This window comes from Tursiops truncatus, chromosome 12 (assembly GCF_011762595.2).
Source record: "Tursiops truncatus isolate mTurTru1 chromosome 12, mTurTru1.mat.Y, whole genome shotgun sequence".
Taxonomy (NCBI): domain Eukaryota; kingdom Metazoa; phylum Chordata; class Mammalia; order Artiodactyla; family Delphinidae; genus Tursiops; species Tursiops truncatus.
In genome coordinates, this window is record NC_047045.1 from 29,344,800 (window position 1) to 29,363,898 (window position 19,099).

Here is a 19,099-nt window from a genome sequence, read left to right on the forward strand (position 1 = left end):
TGCCTGTTGACCATCTGTATGTCTTCTTTGAAGAAAGGTCTATTAAGATCTTCTTCCCATTTTTTGATTAGGTTGTTTGTTTTTTTGATACTGAGCTGCATGAGCTGTTTGTGTATTTTGGAAATTAAGCCCTTGTTGGTCACATTGCTTGCAAATATTTTCTCCCAGTCGGCAGGTTGTCTTTTTGTTTTATTTATGGTTTCCTTTGCTGTGCAAAAGCTTGTTTGATTAGGTCCCATTTGTTTATTTTTATTTCTACAGTAACTGCTGTTGGGAAAGCTGGACAGCCACATGTAAATCAATGAAGTTAGAACACTCCTTCACACCATACACAAAAATAAACTCAAAATGGCTTAAAGACTTAAATATAAGACATGGCACAGTAAAACTCCTAGAAGAGAACATAAGCAAAACATTCTCTGACATAAATCGTAGCAGTATTTTATTAAATCTTAATTTTTCCCTTTGGCTGTCTGATGTTTTAATCTTTACTGTAACTCTTACTTTAGCTATTTTTGGTTCTCAAATACATTTTGACTTCTTAGTCGCTGAAGTTCCAGTAAGGTGAAAAAACTTTAAAATTTAGAAGCATTCCAAACCATTGCCTATTATAAGAGCTTTCAGTCAGATTGTTATATCTCGATGATAAAACCCTCCAGGGTGCCTCCTTAGCATTCTAAAGCATTAGCATCATTAAGGCCCAGAGTGTGCTTTTTTGCATTTAGCTCACTGTGCTTTTCTTTCTTGTTTTTTTGTATTCAGCTGGAATGCTTGCCGACTCCTCTGCAAATTTCTAAGGCTGAGACCCTGAGGAACCCAGCTGGAGAATGCCATCTGAACGCTTCCTCAGGTTGGTACTGTAGGATACGTCTTTGCTTGTGTAGCGAGACATGTGTGACTTGAAATCCTCACACCGCACATTCTAGGACCAAGCACAGGGAGGGGCTCAATGTGTATTTGAAGAATTAAGCAAACCAGTCTGAGAGTGTGTGTGTGAGTTTAGTATGGTAGCACAGGGGCTAACCACTGAGATATAATTACTGGCCAAACTTAGGTATGTTTAAGGATTCTTTGATACTACTTTTTTTTTTTTTTTGCGGTACGCGGGCCTCTCACTGTTGTGGCCTCTCCCGTTGCGGAGCACAGGCTCCGGACGCGCAGGCTCAGCGGCCATGGCTCACGGGCCCAGCCGCTCCGCGGCATGTGGGATCTTCCCAGACCGGGGCACGAACTCGTGTCCCGCGCATCGGCAGGCGGACTCTCAACCACTGCGCCACCAGGGAAGCCCTGATACTATTTTTTATCTTTTTCTTATTTAGGATGCTAACCTCCCTCAAACAAAAGGTAGATGTCTCTAAAGGTATATGATTTAAAAAATAATCAGAAAACTCTACATATATATGATTATTGTCCCCTTTAAAGCAAGCACTTTAGGGTGACTAATATGTATTCTTAAAATACTCATAAGATTTTACTTTAGTACTTATTTAACAGATATTTATTTGTGCAGAGGATCCAGCAGCGAATAAAACAAATAAGGTTCCTGCTCTCATGAAATATATATTCTATGGGGGAAACAGATATTAAACAAATCACACCGGTAACAACACAAATATAATTGTGAAAGTGCTTTGAAAGATTGATAGAATGAGGTAGTACCTTCCTGAAGCAGTGCTCTATGACCTGAGATTTGAAGGGTGGGAAAGACATGGGGAAATGCCCTCAGGCAGGAAGGAGCCTGGCACATTCCCAGAACTGAGGGGGCAGTCAATAAGAAAATGCAGGGTATTCCTTTGAATATTCTCAGTGGAGGCAAGTCTTCATCATCCTCGAGGAAACCGTCAAAGGGATCCTCAAAGCAAAGAATGAGAGAGGTGATAAGCCTGGGAAATGCCTTCTTTTTAAATACTAAGAATTGAGTATGTCTATGAAATAATGAGACCAGCTTTCTTCCATGACTCTGAAGCTATTAGAGATGACTAGTTCCAAAAGTGTGTTCAGAAACGGAGGCATTGCTACAGCCAGTTTAGTGCCTCTGTGCTCCCCAAGTGAGTGTTGCTCTAGATGGGTGACTCTCAGTGGGGGATATTTTGCCCTCAGGGTACATTGTGTAATATCTGGCATCATTTTTGATTGTCACCAGGATCGAGGGTGCTATTGGCATCTAGTGGGTAGAGGCCAGGGATCCTGGTCAGCATCTTAACAATGTACAGGATAGTGACCATAGCGAAAAATGTCAGAATGTCAGTTTCACTGAGGTTGGGAAATCCTGCTCTGGATCTGGCATCCAGCCAGTATAGCGCGTAGAGACCATGGTATCTGTCTGCCACCAGCTAAGCCAAGTGATTTATTTCTGGCTAATAGAATCCATGTGCATTCTTCTCCAAATGATTTTTTACTTTAGATCTACTATCTCTGCTTTCACTGATCAACTCTGATCCCACCGCCATCTGTCCTCCGTAGCACCATCATCTCTGCGATGGACTTTCCTTCTCTGCTGGGGCACAGGCACCCCCTTGCGCACTTTTCAAACTTCCCCTGTGCCACGTGGAACTGTTGCACCAGGAACATACATGTGCTGTGCTGTGTCATCTTGCTCACCCTGAAAAACTCCAAGCACCTCCTGCTTTCACTGAGACCTGTCTTCTTCTGAGGCACCACTTCTTTGTAGCCTTCTCAAGTGGTGGCCTTATTTCCTCAAATCTCATGTATTTTAGGGATGGGTGGAGAGATTGTTGTCACGCTGGGACATAGTTTTGCTTCTAGGTCATTACTCCTCATACCTGTTGTTTGAGAAGATGTCGACAACAAAACGACAGCAAAGACGGGCTCTTCTGAAGGTGGTGCTCTTCAGCTCTCTCCATCCCTTCTTCCTCTCCACTGTTCGCAGGGCCATCTCCCCGCATTCACTGAGCATTTGACATGCGGCTGACGGTCTTCCTTCTCACCACAGACCCTTTACGATTTCCCAGTGCCCTCAGTGTTTGCCTGGAGGATCTGCCCGACTTTGTGGCCTTGGATCTTCAACCTGCTTCTGACCTTCCTCACTGAACCACCTACTCTCATGGTCACGCCGTGGATCATGCATCTGCAGTAGTTGCTCTATTTCCGAAACTACTGCATCAGCCACTTTATTCTCAGCAGGACCTCCTCTCCTTCTAGCTTCCTGATTTACCTACCTCCACAGTGGTTGTACTTTGACGTCATGGCAATGTCTCATTACTGGCCCGGCCACTTTCTTTCGTTTCTTTTCTTTTTATTAAATTTTTTTGGAGTATAGTTGATTTAAAATATTGTGTTAGTTTCAGGTATACAGCAAAGTGATCCAGTTATACATATATATATGTATATTCATTCTTTTTCAGATTCTTTTCCCACAAAGGTTATTACAGAGTATTGAGTAGAGTACACCATGCTATACAGTAGGGTCTTATTGTTTATTTTTTTAATTAATTTTTGTTGGTGTGTAGTTGCTTTATAATTGGGAGGTTGAGATTGATATATATACAGTATTGATACTATGTATAAAATAAATAACTAATGAGAACCTACTGTATAGCACAGGGAACTCTACTCAGTGCTCTGTGGTGAACTAAATGGGAAGGAAATCCAAAAACGAAGGGATATATGTATACGTATAGCTGATTCACTTTGCTGTATGGTAGAAACTAGCACAACATTGTAAAGCAACTGGCCCGGCCACTTTCTACCAATCCATCAACACTTTCCTTCCCTTATTTCCATTCTTAGCCAGTTTAGAATCTATCACTCTTTTAAATCCTTAATTTCCCTTGCTCTCTGCATTTTTGATCCATTTGCCTGACAAAATCCCAGCCCAGATGAACCCAAATACTGTGTTTCCATGGCTTCGTTGTCCAGTGGAGATTGGTTCCACTGAATCTTTCGATTCAACAAGCCAAAAAATGCCCAAAGTTTTAATATTCCTTCCCTCCTGCTACTCAAAAGGCAGTCCTTTCCCACAGCTGAGCCCAGCCCCGCTTCCCTGTTTTGAATCCTATCTTTCTTCTCAGCAGCCTTTGACTATTGGTTGTCTCTCAGCTGTGTTCTGGAGACACAGCTGTGCTTCCGTTATTCTCTCTATCCACATGAGTTTTACACCTCTAGCCAAGACCTCTTTCTGAGCTCCAGGTCCTGTACCACACCGGCGCTTGTCCTCAGGGTCCCAACCCTGAACATTCTGTGGACTGTGTGTTAGGTCCATGCCCCCCACTGCCACAGGATCAGAGCATTTGCTGTTACCCTACCTGGAAAACTCTGCTGTCCCCATTTTGCCGTGGTAACTTGTTCTCATCCTTCAGCCTGCAGCTCCAGCATTACTTCTTCAGGGAGGCCAGATTATTTTATTAAAGTGTAGCTACCTTGCTAAACTGAGGGTTCTGTGAGGGCTGCTACAGAGTTTGGTTTGTTTACCATTTTATCTCCAGTGTCTGGTCCAATACCTGGCACAGGATGAATAAATGTTTGAGTGAATGAAGGAAGGAAGGAATGCAACAAGACTATCCATTTATATTTAAGTTCCTTTCCTTAAGTATCCGTTTGTAATTAACTTGCATAGTCTTCATTATTTCTTGGTCATTCGCTAAGCATAGCGTATTTTCTTTGCTTATTATTTTGTCCATTGTTATTAATTGCTAGCATTAATTTTAAGGTATTTACAAATTACAAAGTGTTCTATAAAAAATAAAATTAAGTTCCATGCTGGGTTTTTTTTTTTTTTTTTTTTTTGCTGTACATGGGCCTCTCACTGTTGTGGCCTCTCCCGTTGCGGAGCACAGACTCCAGACACGCAGGCTCAGCGGCCATGGCTCACGGGCCCAGCCGCTCCGCGGAATGTGTCATCTTCCCGGACTGGGGCACGAACCCATGTCCCCTGCATCGGCAGGCGGTCTCTCAACCACTGTGCCACCAGGGAAGCCCCCATGCTGGGTTTTTTTTCACAGCCTGTCTGCTTAAATAAATAAGATTGTTTCAATATTAATGTATTTAATTTGTATTAAAATATTTTGACTGTGGAATTGAAGTGATTAGGGCACAGTTTATCAACAGACTGAACTGAGATAATCATGCATAATCCTAGTACTATCAGGTTTTTTGCCCAGTCCTTTTCTTTTTTGTGTAAAGTAATCTATTTAAGCAATGAGGATCTCTATGCTACTTGACTGTGTTTGATATATAAGTATATAATACCTTATTGGTGACCTTACTTGAAAACTACCTGCATATATTTTGTATATCTAAATACTAAGTAAACATTGATATAGAAATTGACTTGAATTTTTACATTTGAAATACAGATGTTTAAAAACCAGACAGCTGTTTTGGAATTCATGTCTTGCAAATTGACTGAACTCAGTCAAAATTTATGCTATAAAAAATGAGAATCTGAGAGATTTCTGTGATCAAAAATCTTCACTATGAACTTGAAATAGTGATTTGCACTAACACAGTGCTTCACTGTGAGTGAGCTGTAGCATGTTATGAACATTATGCTCTGCATTTGACTTTTTAGTTTTTACCATCAATTCCAGAATGAAAGTTAAAGATTTGAAGTCATGAATAGTCCTGTCCTTGAGACCTCATTTATTTATCTCCCTGTTACTGGATGCTGACATTTGGCCAATCAGATGGTTGCTCCGTGGCATCACTAAAAAGCAATTTCTTGCTCAAGGAGTCTGGGACTTCCCATGTTGTACCTGGCAGGAGCTGGGTCCTGTGAGATTCAGGAACAGCCAGGCTAATTGGCAACCTGATGGGGTACCTGAAACCCTTCTAGAGTTCAGGTGGAAAGAAATGAGGAACACATCCCCAGGGAACTTTTAGACTGTCCCGTAGAACCATAGTGCGAAGTATATATATAATTTAAACTTTTCAAGGAGACACATTTTTTAAAAAGTAAAAAGAAACAGGTAAAATGAATTTTAACAATATATTCTATTTAACCCAGTATACCCCAATATTATCAGCATGTGATAAATATAAAAATATTAATGGGATATTTTTGCATTCTTTTATTTCATAGTATATCCTTGACATCCAGTGTACATTTTCCACTTACAGCACATCTCAATTTGGACTACACACATTTTAAGTTCACAATAGCCACATGTAGCTAGTGCCTATTATACTGGACAGTGCAGTTCTAAGGAATTCCACAGAGGAAAGGGTATTGGGGTTGCCTTGAGGAAGCCAGGTCACCCTCTTGCACCCACTTGTGAATTTTGAGGTGGCATTATTGCTTCCATGGAAGACCTTTCCCAATATTAGGATGACACACAAATCTGTGTACCCTCGGGAAATGTGACTCCTGTTGTATGGAGTTTTTTGTTTGTTTTCTTGGTAATTTAGGAAGTTTTAGGAATATACTTTTCCTTTCTTCTTCGTTTCCTAAATAATGGAGGGACATTGCTCTAAGGTGGGAGGTTTAGATTGCTAATTTGTATAATTCTGATGCCAAGGGAGCCGTATGCAAGGATGTGTCTGCTTCCCATTCTAATTTAGACATGGTTCATGATAATCTTTGAATCACCTCCTCCCTGGTTTATAATTATTGACTTTATCACATTGGCCTATGGCTTTCCAGCTGTGTTCTGTGACCACTTGTGCCTTAACACTTTTTGCAGATTTACATCTGAGAGTTGAGTGGGAAGTTTCAGAATACAGTAATGACCTGTTGATTAATAAGCCTTTTTTCCTTGCCAAATGTTGGAGTATTTGTTTCTGCTTTTAAGGAGTCCTAACATATTGGTTCCAAAATATTTGGAATCTTGTGCCAAGTGTTGCCTTAAATATTTAGCATGCTGTTTTCTTTAAGCTTGAATATTTCAAGCCCAACTGAATGATACTGTGAAATTGTGCATCATCACAATTGTTTCAGAGCTGAGCCCTTTATTCTTTGCCAAATTTCAGTTTACAGCTGCTCTTTCCCTGGCAAGATTTATTCGCTGTCTATAGATATCTGAAATGCAAATACTGATTCAGTCTTAATAATAAGGACATGAATTGTGGCTCTATATTTGGGAAATGAGTAAGGAAACATTATAAGCAATTATTTTAATGTATTCTTCTGTTCCACTACAAATGAAATTTCAAAATACATTTATGTAGCATTTAAGGTGATATTAAAAGGGAGAAAAGTTATGAGAGTTTTAAATAAATGTATAAGTAAAATCTATTTTCTCTCCCCAAACTTATCTTAGTCAGTGCAAAGACAAATGTTTTTGAAGCATGATTTCAAACATTTCCTATCGCTATCTCATGTTATATTAATGTGTATTATTTTTCAAAGGTAACTTTGATTTTGAGATTAACTATGCACAATCTAAATATAAAATTGATATGGACTTTGTGATTTTTTTTCCCCCAGCATAGATTTTTGAGATCTTCTTTACAGATTATCATTTTTTGGTTTTGTTTCAGGCTTTGTTTGTTTCTTTTATTTATTTTTTATGTTTAAAATTTTTTTGGCCACGCGGCATGTGGGATCTTAGTTCCCTGACCAGGGATCGAATCTGTGCCCCCTCCATTGGAAGTGTAGAGTCTTAACCGCTGGGCTGCCGGGGAAGTCTCTGTTTCTTTTATATTTTAAGCAGGAGGACAAATTACATTATTATGTTCATGGTAATAGGTTCTCAAAATGCCTAATCTTGCACCATCAGGTTTCTTATCTGTGAAATGGAGATATTAGTACCTGCCTCATAATGTTGTTATGAAGATTAAATGAATTGATAATTGTATATCGCTAAGAATAATTCATGGAACATAGTAAGGGCTTTGTGTTTGTAAAATATATAAAAATGTCATCCTTTTAGGAAGGATTTTTCAAAGACTATCCTAAAGCTTACTTAGCTTAGATAATATTTCTATTACTATTCTATTCCCTCATTTCTTTGAGCTATGCTAATTAATCTCCATTCTAGCCTTTGCCTAGCAATTTGTGTGTTATTTATGCTTCTGAGTGTGGTTTTCAATTACTGACTTTAAAAGTCTGCCTGTAGCTAGAGCTGCTAGATGAATATTCGATGACAGTAACCATTTCAAAACTCACTGCTGCATTTCAACTGAAAATAATCCTCCCACCTTCCCACGAGAACTTACTATATCATCATCTCCTGTCAAATTTATTTTTTCTTTCAATAGTTCTGACATTTTTGAGGCTCCCCATTCGAAAGTGTCCGATAAAGCTTACTGGCTGCACTCTGGCATTTCCCGGGAAGCATTTGGTTTACTTTAAGGTGATTTATGCTGAACCGTAATTTACCAGCCAACTGGCGGCACAACCATGCGGGCTCGGCTGGTGGCGACTCCCGGGCTCTCCTGAGAGGCTCTTTCACATTCAGAGGAAGGAACCGGATGTCGAGTTATCAGGATGGGAGAGACAGTGCTCCTTCATCCTTATGGCAACCTTACTCGGTTTCAAGAAGAGTCTCAGGCCAGAAATAGAGCTTGATGGCCCTTGCTCTCATTCTGGGAGTAACTTACAACTGGTGCAGCTCACTCATTTTAGTCCAGTGTCGGTTCTGAGATTCTAGAGTGCCGTGGAGATTTTCATGTATCTCAGCTGGAGTTGTTCATAACTATCCACAAATTCCGCTTGCATTTGGTGTTTATAGCATTACTTCTACATTATTATAGGAAGATCTGGTGTTTCACCCAGGAGTTTTGAAAGGATATGGGATGAATATTTTAGGTTGGGGTAGGGAGTGAAGGGATAAGTTTCACAATGGGTAAGTTTAGTAATTTCACAAAATAGAGCAGAAAATAGATTGCACAGTCATTCATAAGTCTAATATGAAGATCACACAAGGTATTGCAGGCTAATAAGATAGATATATTTTACTTTCAGCCTTAAATTTTTTCTTTACAATGGCATCTCTTTTGATGTTCTCCTGGTGGTTCATAATTTCCTAAGTTTAATAATAAGCCACTATGGTTTAATTAATGGCCTTATACATGAAATGGTCACTGGTAGCCTTTTTTCCCCCTAACTAACATCTGCTCAGTTTCATTTTATTTATTAATGGAGTATTGTGTCTTGTGGGGAGACTGAGTAAATTCTTCTCTGGTGAGCCATGCAGTGGGTTCTGTGCTAGAGCAGTGCATGGCAAGTTCTGAGTTTGTGCTAACCCCACACAGGTGGTACAAAGCTAGAAAAGGAATCAGAGAGCTAGGGAGGGGGTCCCAGAGTGGAAGGATTTGCACACATATTTACACACATCTAGACACACATCCAGAAAAAGCTTTGCACTCAGAGATGTATACATACTGAGGGGACAGGGGCCCAGAAGCAGAGGCTCACAGGCCTGCAGACATGGGCCAATAAACAGACACAGATGGACACACAACAAACACAAATTCTCAAAGAGAGGGACCAGTAGGAAGGAGAAAGAAATCCTGTTGGGGGGAGGAAGACAGAGAATTAGAGAAAAAGAAAGCAAGAGGATGGTGGAGAAAAAGACAATGAGGACTATAGACACTGGAATCCACACTCCCTGAGTTGCTGTTGAAGGAGGGAGCCTGGGGGCGGCTGGGCTAATGAGAGGAACAACATTAACTGGATTGCTCTCTTCGCTCTCCTCCTCGCAGTATTCAAGAAATGCTGACAGGCCAGAGGCTCTGCCACTCAGAATCTCACACTGATAGCGTCCTGGCAGCGCTGAATCAGCAGAGAAGTGACGGCATCCTCTGCGATGTCACCCTGATTGCTGAGGAACAGAAATTCCACGCTCACAAGGCAGTCCTAGCAGCCTGCAGCGACTACTTCCGGGTAAGTCAAGGTAGTTTGTTTGTTTATTTGTTTCTCTTAAGATATTAATAAACAGAGGATGGCAGTTTACCTGAACTGTCACACAATCATCAGCCAATTAGATAATCGTCCCCAGAGTTGTGAATGTTGGGGGGTTTTCCTGGTCAGACTGAGCTTGGGGCCCCATTGGGATCCTCCCTGGGCTGGACACCTGGATGTCCCTCCAGTGGAGAGCAGAGCTCTCCTTTGCATCTGAGCTGAGGGGCGTTTGACACTCTACCACCAAAAGAAAGCGTGGCATTGTAGTGCACCATAATGGGGGTGCAGGCTGAGGACAGGATGTTTCTGGATTCAGGATCAGAAGGACAATCTGTAAGACAATTTATTTCTTAAAAGGTCTCTAAATATATGTAGTGTTTCCAATTTTTTATTTTCTATGGAAGTTCTCATCCTGGAGCTTTCCAAGTCTCTGCTCCAGGGACAGAGATGGAATTGACCTAAAGGATATTTATGGTTGACGCACAGGTGCCTGTTTAGCTGAAGACATTGTCTTGTTAAGTAGAACTTTGGAGTTTGATTTCCAGTGGCTAAATGATATGTGATGATATGTGATGATGTGTTTGTTGTTTTTGTTGTTTTTTGAAGGTGAGTGTATAGTATGGTTTTAGCTAAATTTAATTTAATTTAGTATTTCCTATGATTCAGGTCATGGACAGAGGACTTTATATACATATCTCATTTAATCCTCACAACAATCCATTTTCTAAACACATGCACATGCTATAAAAATCACCATTTTACATGTAAGGAAACTGAATCTCAAAGATTAGGTAATTTGAGGTAACTCAGAGGTTAAGTAATAAGTCACACAGTTCCGAAGTGGCAGATCTACAATTGAAATCCATGTCTGAGTCTTAACCAGCATTCCATTCTACCCCTTATATGGATATAAGAAAGAAAATTGTGACAATTAATAACCAGATTTTTTTGAAGTATTAATTTCTGAATATACATGATTTAATTCTTATTTAATTTTTTCAATGTTATTTCAGTTAACTAGTGATTAGGTAAGAAATTCAAAACGTAATAGTATACAATCTCTATATAAATTACAATATAAATTTAATTGTGAATTAAAAAAACTTTCTCTTACAAAAGTCTCAAATGATACAGAAACCAAATCCAGCCTGGGGCAATTTTTTGGTTTGATTTGGAAATTTTCAATAGTCACCTTGTATTTTGATGTTTAAGAGACAATATCAACTGTACTCAATTGCTGACTAGCAGTTAAAGAGAATTTTCAAAGATGCCAAATCATAAAATAAAGATTAAAAAAAGTTTTAAATGTGATGAAACCTGGTAATGTAGAAGATAAAGAGGTAATTACAGGGCTTCCCTGGTGGCGCAGTGGTTGAGAGTCTGCCTGCCGATGCAGGGGACACGGGTTCGTGCCCCGGTCCGGGACGCGGAGCAGCTGGGCCCGTGAGCCATGGCCGCTGAGCCTGCACGTCCGGAGCCTGTGCTCCGCAAAGGGAGAGGCCACAACAGTGACAGGCCCGCGTACTGCCAAAAAAAAAAGAAAAAAGAAAAAAAAAAAAGAGGTAATTACTTAAAATATCTATCTAAAATTAAAAGTAGGGATTTACATAATTCTAAACTGCAGAAATGAGGTGGAGTATCTGTAAAGTGACCTTCTAGTTTCATCAATATAATGTACATTTTATGCACTCTCACATTGTCAGGGATTAATCTTCCTGAAAGTTTATATTATTTGGAGGGCTTTTGAAACAACATACTTTGGGTTGTTATATATAACATGTGCACATTATAAAATAGGAGTTTTTTCTTCTTGTGGACCATAATATAGACCTCTTGGTGCTTGGCTTCTCTCCTCCTAGGTCTCTGTGGGTTGGATTTTGAATTTAATTCGGGGTTTGATTTTGTGCATGTGTGTATATGAGAGACAGAATGTGCAAGTGAATGCATACATGTGAGCACTGAAGAGCATTTTATTTGCTGCTGGCATTTAACGATGTTTGCAGCTATTCCAAGTTATTCACCTCTTTTACCACAATGCCCCTCATACTCTGATAGGTCGTGCACAGAGTGCCTCCTTTAAAATACTGGTGTTATAAAGCCTGTGAAGAAAGCTTTATTATTCCCATTCTGTAGATAAGGAAACTGAAGTGCAATATGTTTAAATAACTTGCCCAAGGACTGCCAGATATTAAGTAGGAGAGCTGATTTCCACACACCAGAGCACCTGTCTCCTTGAGTACCAAGTTGTGCTTTTTCCACCGAACCATGTGCCCTGCTGGATTCATATGCAGTCCCTTCAATCTCATGACCTGCTTGTGAGGTGAAATTTCAGTGACTTGTGTATTGATTGTTCAGATGGAGAAACCAAGACAAAGTTGGAACTCTTGGCACTTATCTCTTTTCTAGGCATTGTGATAAGTGCTGAAGTTATAATATTTAACCAGACATAGACTGAACCCTATGGAGCTTGTAATATAGTCACTATACTGGACGTTGTTTTTGCCGTATACCCTGTATCTTTTGTTAGCTTTTGTCATAACAAACCACCCCAAAACTTAGAAGCTGGATGGTAGCTCCTCTGGTCTGCCCGTTTCTCTGATCTATGCTGGACTCATTCTTACGTCAGCGGTTAACTGGAGAGTTGCCTGGAGACTGGATGATCTGAGTTGGCTTCGTTTACCTGTCTGGTGATTGGTAGGCTTATGGCTGGAGTTGTAGGGACACTGGGCATGTATTTCTCACAAACAGGCTAGCCTGGGCTTTTTCACATGACAGCTAAATTCTAAAAACAGCAAGAGGGCTATCTTCAATACACAGGTGCTCTTCAAGCTCCTGTTTGTGTCCTGTTTACTAATGTCCCATTGGTCAAGCAAGTCACGTGGCCAGGCTGAGTCAGTGTCAGTGAGGGTACCAAAGGGCATGGATGCAGGCAGGGGAAGAATTTGTTGCCATTTTTGTAACCTACCACTGTCAAGAACTGTCAAAGATTTGTGATTTATCCAAGTTGGAAACCAGCAAGTTAGTCTATCACTGGTTCAGAGATGCTGCTAGAAGACATGAAACTCTTAAGTCACACAAAGTGGGTTGGATCATTGAGGATCATTGAGCTTAGGGAACCTGAATCTTTTATAATGCGTAGGAAACACGTCTGTCCTTTGCTCTGGAAGAAAACATTATTATACTGGACAGTAAGCATGCCTACCCTTTGCTCTGCAAAGAAACATTCTATCTCTGAGTAAACAGAACTGCTCTTTGCTCTGAAGGGAGATATCACTCTGTCATCAAGGCCATTTGCTATAGAAACATCCCTGAAATGAGAGTTCAGAACAAGGACAGTCAGTGCCTCACTCATAATACATGCAGAAGTGCAAGAGACCCATGCCTTAAACTAGAATTATGTCTGGCTTCCTTGTGTCTTACACTCTACCACACTGAAACACCTAGAAACAGTATCCTGTCTGAGTAATTTCTGTATCTCTCAACACTTATAATGTTGCCTCAGGCTTAGTAAGTATGAATGAAGAAATGTTTTCTAATTCTCAGAGAATTCCATGTGTATTTCAATTTTTTAACATCCTGCATATAAAATATGCAAATTATTCATGGATTTTTCTTTCTAGTGTGATCTGTTCAAATTAATTAGGTAGTCTGACCTAAATAGATGTTTGTACTCTGTATTCTGATATCTGGCAGATTATATTGAAGCTAGAATAATTGTGGATGGCACAGTTTTGTGTAAACTGTTCCTTTACATTGATCTGAGAGATGGTATCAGCTTTTCTTAACATATGAATAACGAACAGTTGAGCACAAAGTACTGTGGATTCCTGTGATCATCAGCATTTTAAATGAAAGGGTTAAAACACATTCTTCAGCCAAGTAATAATGATTTAAAAAAAAATTAAATTTAGGCTTAATATCAGCACAACATGGCGTTAGTGAAAAGCCATAATTGTGTTAGACCAGGGGCTTCTTTTATAAGAGTAAAGCAGTGGTGGAAGGAAGAAAGGGAAGAGCTAAGCATCAGATCTGAGTTTGAATACAGTGGGAGGGACCATATCTCCCTGTTTGCTATTGTTTCCCACAGTCCCTGACAAATAGTGGATGCTATTCTAATTAATATCTGTTGGGTTATTCACCCTCTTCACTATTTATTCTTTGAGCATAGGCAAGTCATTTGACTTCTGTAAACCTATGTTTTTTCATCTGTAAATTGGTGATCATAGAGCATAACTCTCAGAATAGGTTGATTCAGAGATTAGATTATATAATGCACTAAGTGCTGTATCTGATACACGTCACACCTTCAGTAAGCATTATCTGTTTCTCTCCTTGGGCTAACTTGGGATCCCTGGTCATGCTCTGTCTGGCCCTTTGTGGGAAAAGAAGACTGCTCATCTTTAGGCTCACCTGGTTGCAGACTCCCTCACCTTTTGATGGGTCAGAATAGTGTTTTGGATTCATCCTTTCCCATCTTGATATTTTCTGAATCTGATACCCCCTTCCTTCTTGCTTAGAACATTCTAGTAGCCACTTAACTTTCTCCTCCTCTGGTTGTCCCTTGACAAACCATCGCGCAGATGACTGTGTGGTGAACTTTCACCCCCCTGCTCAGGTCCCCCAGAGCTCCTCAAGGCCTTTCTGCCGGACCCCCGGAGTGTGCCTTCATGCTGTGTCATTATCATTCATCCTCATCTGTGTTCTCCCATCTGTTCATTTGATCTTGCAGCCATAGCTGTTCTCCAAACACTCTTCCACCTGAGGGCCTTTCCACCTCTCAGCCTTGCTAATGACCATTCCTTCTACCTTAGCCTCCTACTCACCTCTTTGTCTACCTTGTCCATCTTCCAAGGTTTATCCCAGCCAACAAGTGTGAAGTCTTCCACAAAGCCTTATCCTGTCCACCCTCTGCCACCTTTCTAAATTCGTATGCAAGGTCCCTCTTTTCTGAAGCATTATAACTGTAGCTTGTCTCACCCACGGAATTAAAGATCAACAAAATGAAAGAGCAACCTACAGAATAGGAGAAGATATTTGCAAACCATATATCTGATAATGAATTAATATCCAAAATATGTAAGGAGCTCATAAAACTTAATAGCAAAAACCCACATACTGTGATTAAAAAATAGGCAAAGGATATTAACAGACATTTTTCCAAAGAAGATATACAACTGGCCAGCAGGCATATGGGCATGCTCAACATTACCATCAGGGAAAACCACAATGAGAAATCACCTCACACCTACTAGGATGGCTATTACCAAGACAAGAGATAAAAAATGTTGGTGAGGATGCAGAGAAAAGGGAACCCTTATACAATGTTGGTGGGAATGTGAATTGGTGTAGCCACTATGGAAAACATTATGGTTTCTCAAAAAATTAAAAATAGAACTACCATATGATCCAGCAATCCCATATCTGGGCATATAAAAAAGGAAATGAAATCAGGATCTTAAAGAGACATCTGCACTCCCATGCTCATTGCAGCAGTATTCACAATAGCTGAGATATGGAAACAACCCAAGTGTCTGTCCATGGATGAATGGATAAAGAATATGTGGTGTGTGTGTGTGTGTGTGTGTAACGGAATATTATTTACGCATGAGAAAGAAGGAAATCCTGCCATCTGCAACAACATGGATGAACCATGAGAACATTATGCTAAGTGAAATAAGTCAGACAAAGACAAATATTGTATGATCTTACTTACAGAAACAGAGAATAGAATGGTGGTTGCCAGGGGCTGGGGAGTAGTTGAAATGGGGAGATGTTGGCAAAGGGCATAAACTTCCAGTTATAAGATGAGCAAGTTCTAGGGAATCTAATGTGCAGCAGGGTGACTGTAGTAAATAATACTGTATTGTAGACTTGAAAGTTTCTAAAAGAGTAGTTCTTAGAAGTTCTTAGTACATACACACAAGAAAAGATAACTGTGTAAAGTGACGGATGTGTAACTAACCTTATTGTGGTAATCATTTCACAATATATATGTGTACCAAGTCATCACATTGTATGCCTTAAACTTACACAGTGTGTTGTGTTAATTATATCTCAATAAAGCTGGAAACTTTTTTTTTTTTTTTTTTGCGGTACGCAGGCCGCTCACTGTTGTGGCCTCTCCCGTTGCGGAGCACGGGCTCCGGACGCACAGGCTCAGCGGCCATGGCTCACGGGCCCAGCCGCTCCGCGGCATGTGGGATCTTCCTGGACCAGGGCACGAACCCGTGTCCCTTGCATTGGCAGGCGGACTCTCAACCACTGCACCACCAGGGAAGCCCCATGGAAACTTTTTTTAAAAAGGAATTCAAGATTGACACTGATGAATTGAAGATTATACACTGATGTGTATAAAATTGATGACTAATAAGAACCTGCTGTATAAAAAAAAAGGAATTGAAGATGTGTCATGTGTTGCAGTCCCTTTCACCAGTGACTTCTCTGAAAATGACTGACTAGCTGAGGACTAGTGAAGTCCATCAAAGTACTGTTGAACAGAATTGAATGAGGAAGTATTAAACCAGAGATAGCAGGAGGAATTAGAGGCCTTATGATCTGGAGTGTATGTGAGAAATGGGATGAGTCAGCCTCTTACCCTTTTCCCTGTGGCAGCCCTGGGCAGTGGGCCACCCTGTAGCTTCTGGAGGCTGTTGTTTACCATTTGCTATCTCCAGCTTCAATCTCCATGAATGCCTGTACTTTCTGACCAAGGAAGCAGATGTCTTGACTGTCTCACATAGCTTTGCATATGTGATGGCAAAGTGATTCAAATATGACATTTTGGAGAGTTAAATATTTGACCATCATTTTCCACTAGAGCCTGAGTGTGCTCTGCCTATGTAATTTTTAGTTTTGAGAAAAGAGGATAAAGCCCATGATAATAAAAAAAAAAATCTGTGTTCCCTGTATTTTTATAATCATACTCTCCAGTCACTATTTGATTAAAATGACATTAAAGGCTATTAAATGAGTATATAATATATAATTACAAATAAATGTTTTTTTAAAAAATTCAGTAAGCATTTGTTACATACCTACTATTTTCTAGATGCAGAATGAATTTATAGTCTGGTAGGAGATACAGACAAGTGAACAAATAACTATAGTGTAGTGTAATTATATTAACAGTTTGGGTGGTGTCGGAGGTCTTGAACCTTGTTTTTATCCCTCTTCCTCTCTCTGGCGCTCTCAATCAATAATAACTACCACTAATTGAGTATTTACTGTGCTACAGACACTCTAACCGCTCTATGTGTATCAGTTCATTTCATTTTCTAAAGAAATCTGTAAGATGGATGGTATTATTATTAAGTATCACCATCATCATCTCCGTTTTAAAAATAAAGAAATGGAGACTTGATGTTAAATAATTCACATTAGGGGCATGGAAGCAGTCAAGTAAGAGCTGATGGAGGCCTGACCTGAGGCTGGAGAGACAGGATGTGTGTGAGGAGTGGTGAGGGGGAGGGAGATTGGGCGGGTAGTAGTAGGTAGAATACACAGGACACTGCGTGGATGGTGAGGGAGAGGAATGAGTGAGGGGCTTCTCTGGTGGCGCAGTGGTTGAGAGTCTGCCTGCCAATGCAGGGGACACGGGATCGAGCCCTGGTCTGGGAAGATCCCACATGCCGCGGAGCGACTGGGCCCGTGAGCCACAGCTACTGAGCCTGCGCGTCTGGAGCCTGTGCTCCACAACAAGAGAGGCCGTGATAGTGAGAGGCCCGCGCACTGTGATGAAGAGTGGCCCCCGCTTGCTGCAACTAGAGAAAGCCCTCGCATAGAAACGAAGACCCAACACAGCCAAAAATAAATAAATAAATAAACTCCTACCCCCAGCATCTTCTTTAAAAAAAAAAAAGAATGAGTGAGCTCCTGGCCGGTGGGAGCAAGCGGGTGCTCACCCTCACTGCAGACCGGAGGTGTGGATGGAGCTGGGAAAAGGGCAGCCGCAAGGCATTTTGAAGGAATCAGTACCATCGAGGGAGCAAGTGTGGAAGGCTCTTGAGGGGCGGAGCCAGTGCCTTTTTTTCTTTTCTGGTCCTTTGCATGCCCTGCGCCAAGTGCAGTGCCTGGAGGCCCACAGACCCTCAGTATTCATTCTCCCCTGCTGCATCTGGCTGGAACAATTTCCTGCTGTGTCACATGGGTGGGGCCTTCCCAGTCTCCTCCTCGACACCCATTACATGTACTGTCTGTTTTACCCATTAGTTCATCTTATTTCTTAAGCAGGTTTCTTATAAAGACTTGAAGGTAGTAGGACTGCTGACAGTAAACATATAAGTGAGATCATTGTTGGGTTCAGGCTGTCTCTTATTTGGTGGTTTTAGAGACTCTTCGTGAACATTTCTGATGTTCAGAAATCATATGTAAGACATACTGTGTTCACCACATTGAGGATATACAGCAACATACCATTGACAGTTATTTGCTTCCAGCCACCAAGCCTGCAGCCTCCTGCCTTTTTTCCCTGCCTGTTCCTGAGCCTTCATTGATTTTGTGAGCTCCCAATAAACTATATTTTTGCTTAAACAAATAAAATTAAGAATAAAAATAAATGTACATGAAATACTGTCAAATGCTATCTATGTAAATATTAAAGGACTTTGAATAGTCCGTTTTTGTCTTTTGTTCAGTCACCCCTGCCACCGCTTTCTTCTGGGAACCTTCTGAGCAGTTGCTGGGCTTGATGCTGTAGTGAGGATTCACTTTTTTGATCCATAGGACTGTTGTCACAAGCTGATTAGTACAGTCCTCAAAAATTAAACATTAGCTGGGAGTGATTCAAAACTAACCTCCTTTTCAGAAAAAAAAAGAATAGAAATAATAGTAAAATAACCCTCAAATCCTTCAGTACATATAGTAATTGGTTTTAGTTTATCTTTTTGATGGTTACTGTGAGCATAATAAATATCTACTACTGCCTTAAAAAGCAAAGCATTACTCTACAGTTACTTAAATTGGTACCTGAATACCACTAAAATTAAATCCCATGATGTTCAATATTTTCCATAGTCAGTTTTACACTGACCTGTCCTGTGATTAATTACTTTGCTTGAGGCCGAATGAATACTACTGAGTTCTGTGGTTATTGGGTGTTTATGCTGAAACAGCAGCCTTGGTAATTCTTGCAAATTTGCACACTGCTGTGTTCTTTCCTTTCCCCAGCTTCTGCATTTTATGTATCAATCACAGAGGCACCAGAGTGTCATTTTCATAGTGCATTTGACTTATGCATTATATGGTAAACTGATTATTGTTTTCCATCAAATGAATGCTTGTTTTAACATTCAATGTTAT

General features: G+C 40.4%; 1 protein-coding gene across 5 annotated transcripts in view; it reads left to right on the forward strand.

Moving 5' to 3' along the window:
* Positions 1–19,099, forward strand: part of KLHL32 (kelch like family member 32) — a 269,853-nt gene that overhangs the window by 79,073 nt on the left and 171,681 nt on the right. For all 5 annotated transcript variants that reach the window (XM_073789446.1, XM_019929455.3, XM_073789445.1 and 2 more), the window contains 2 exons: positions 763–850; positions 9,604–9,784. In XM_073789446.1, the coding sequence (XP_073645547.1) occupies positions 828–850; positions 9,604–9,784 (204 nt within the window). In that variant the 5' untranslated portion in view covers positions 763–827. The remainder of the gene's footprint in view (positions 1–762; positions 851–9,603; positions 9,785–19,099) is intronic.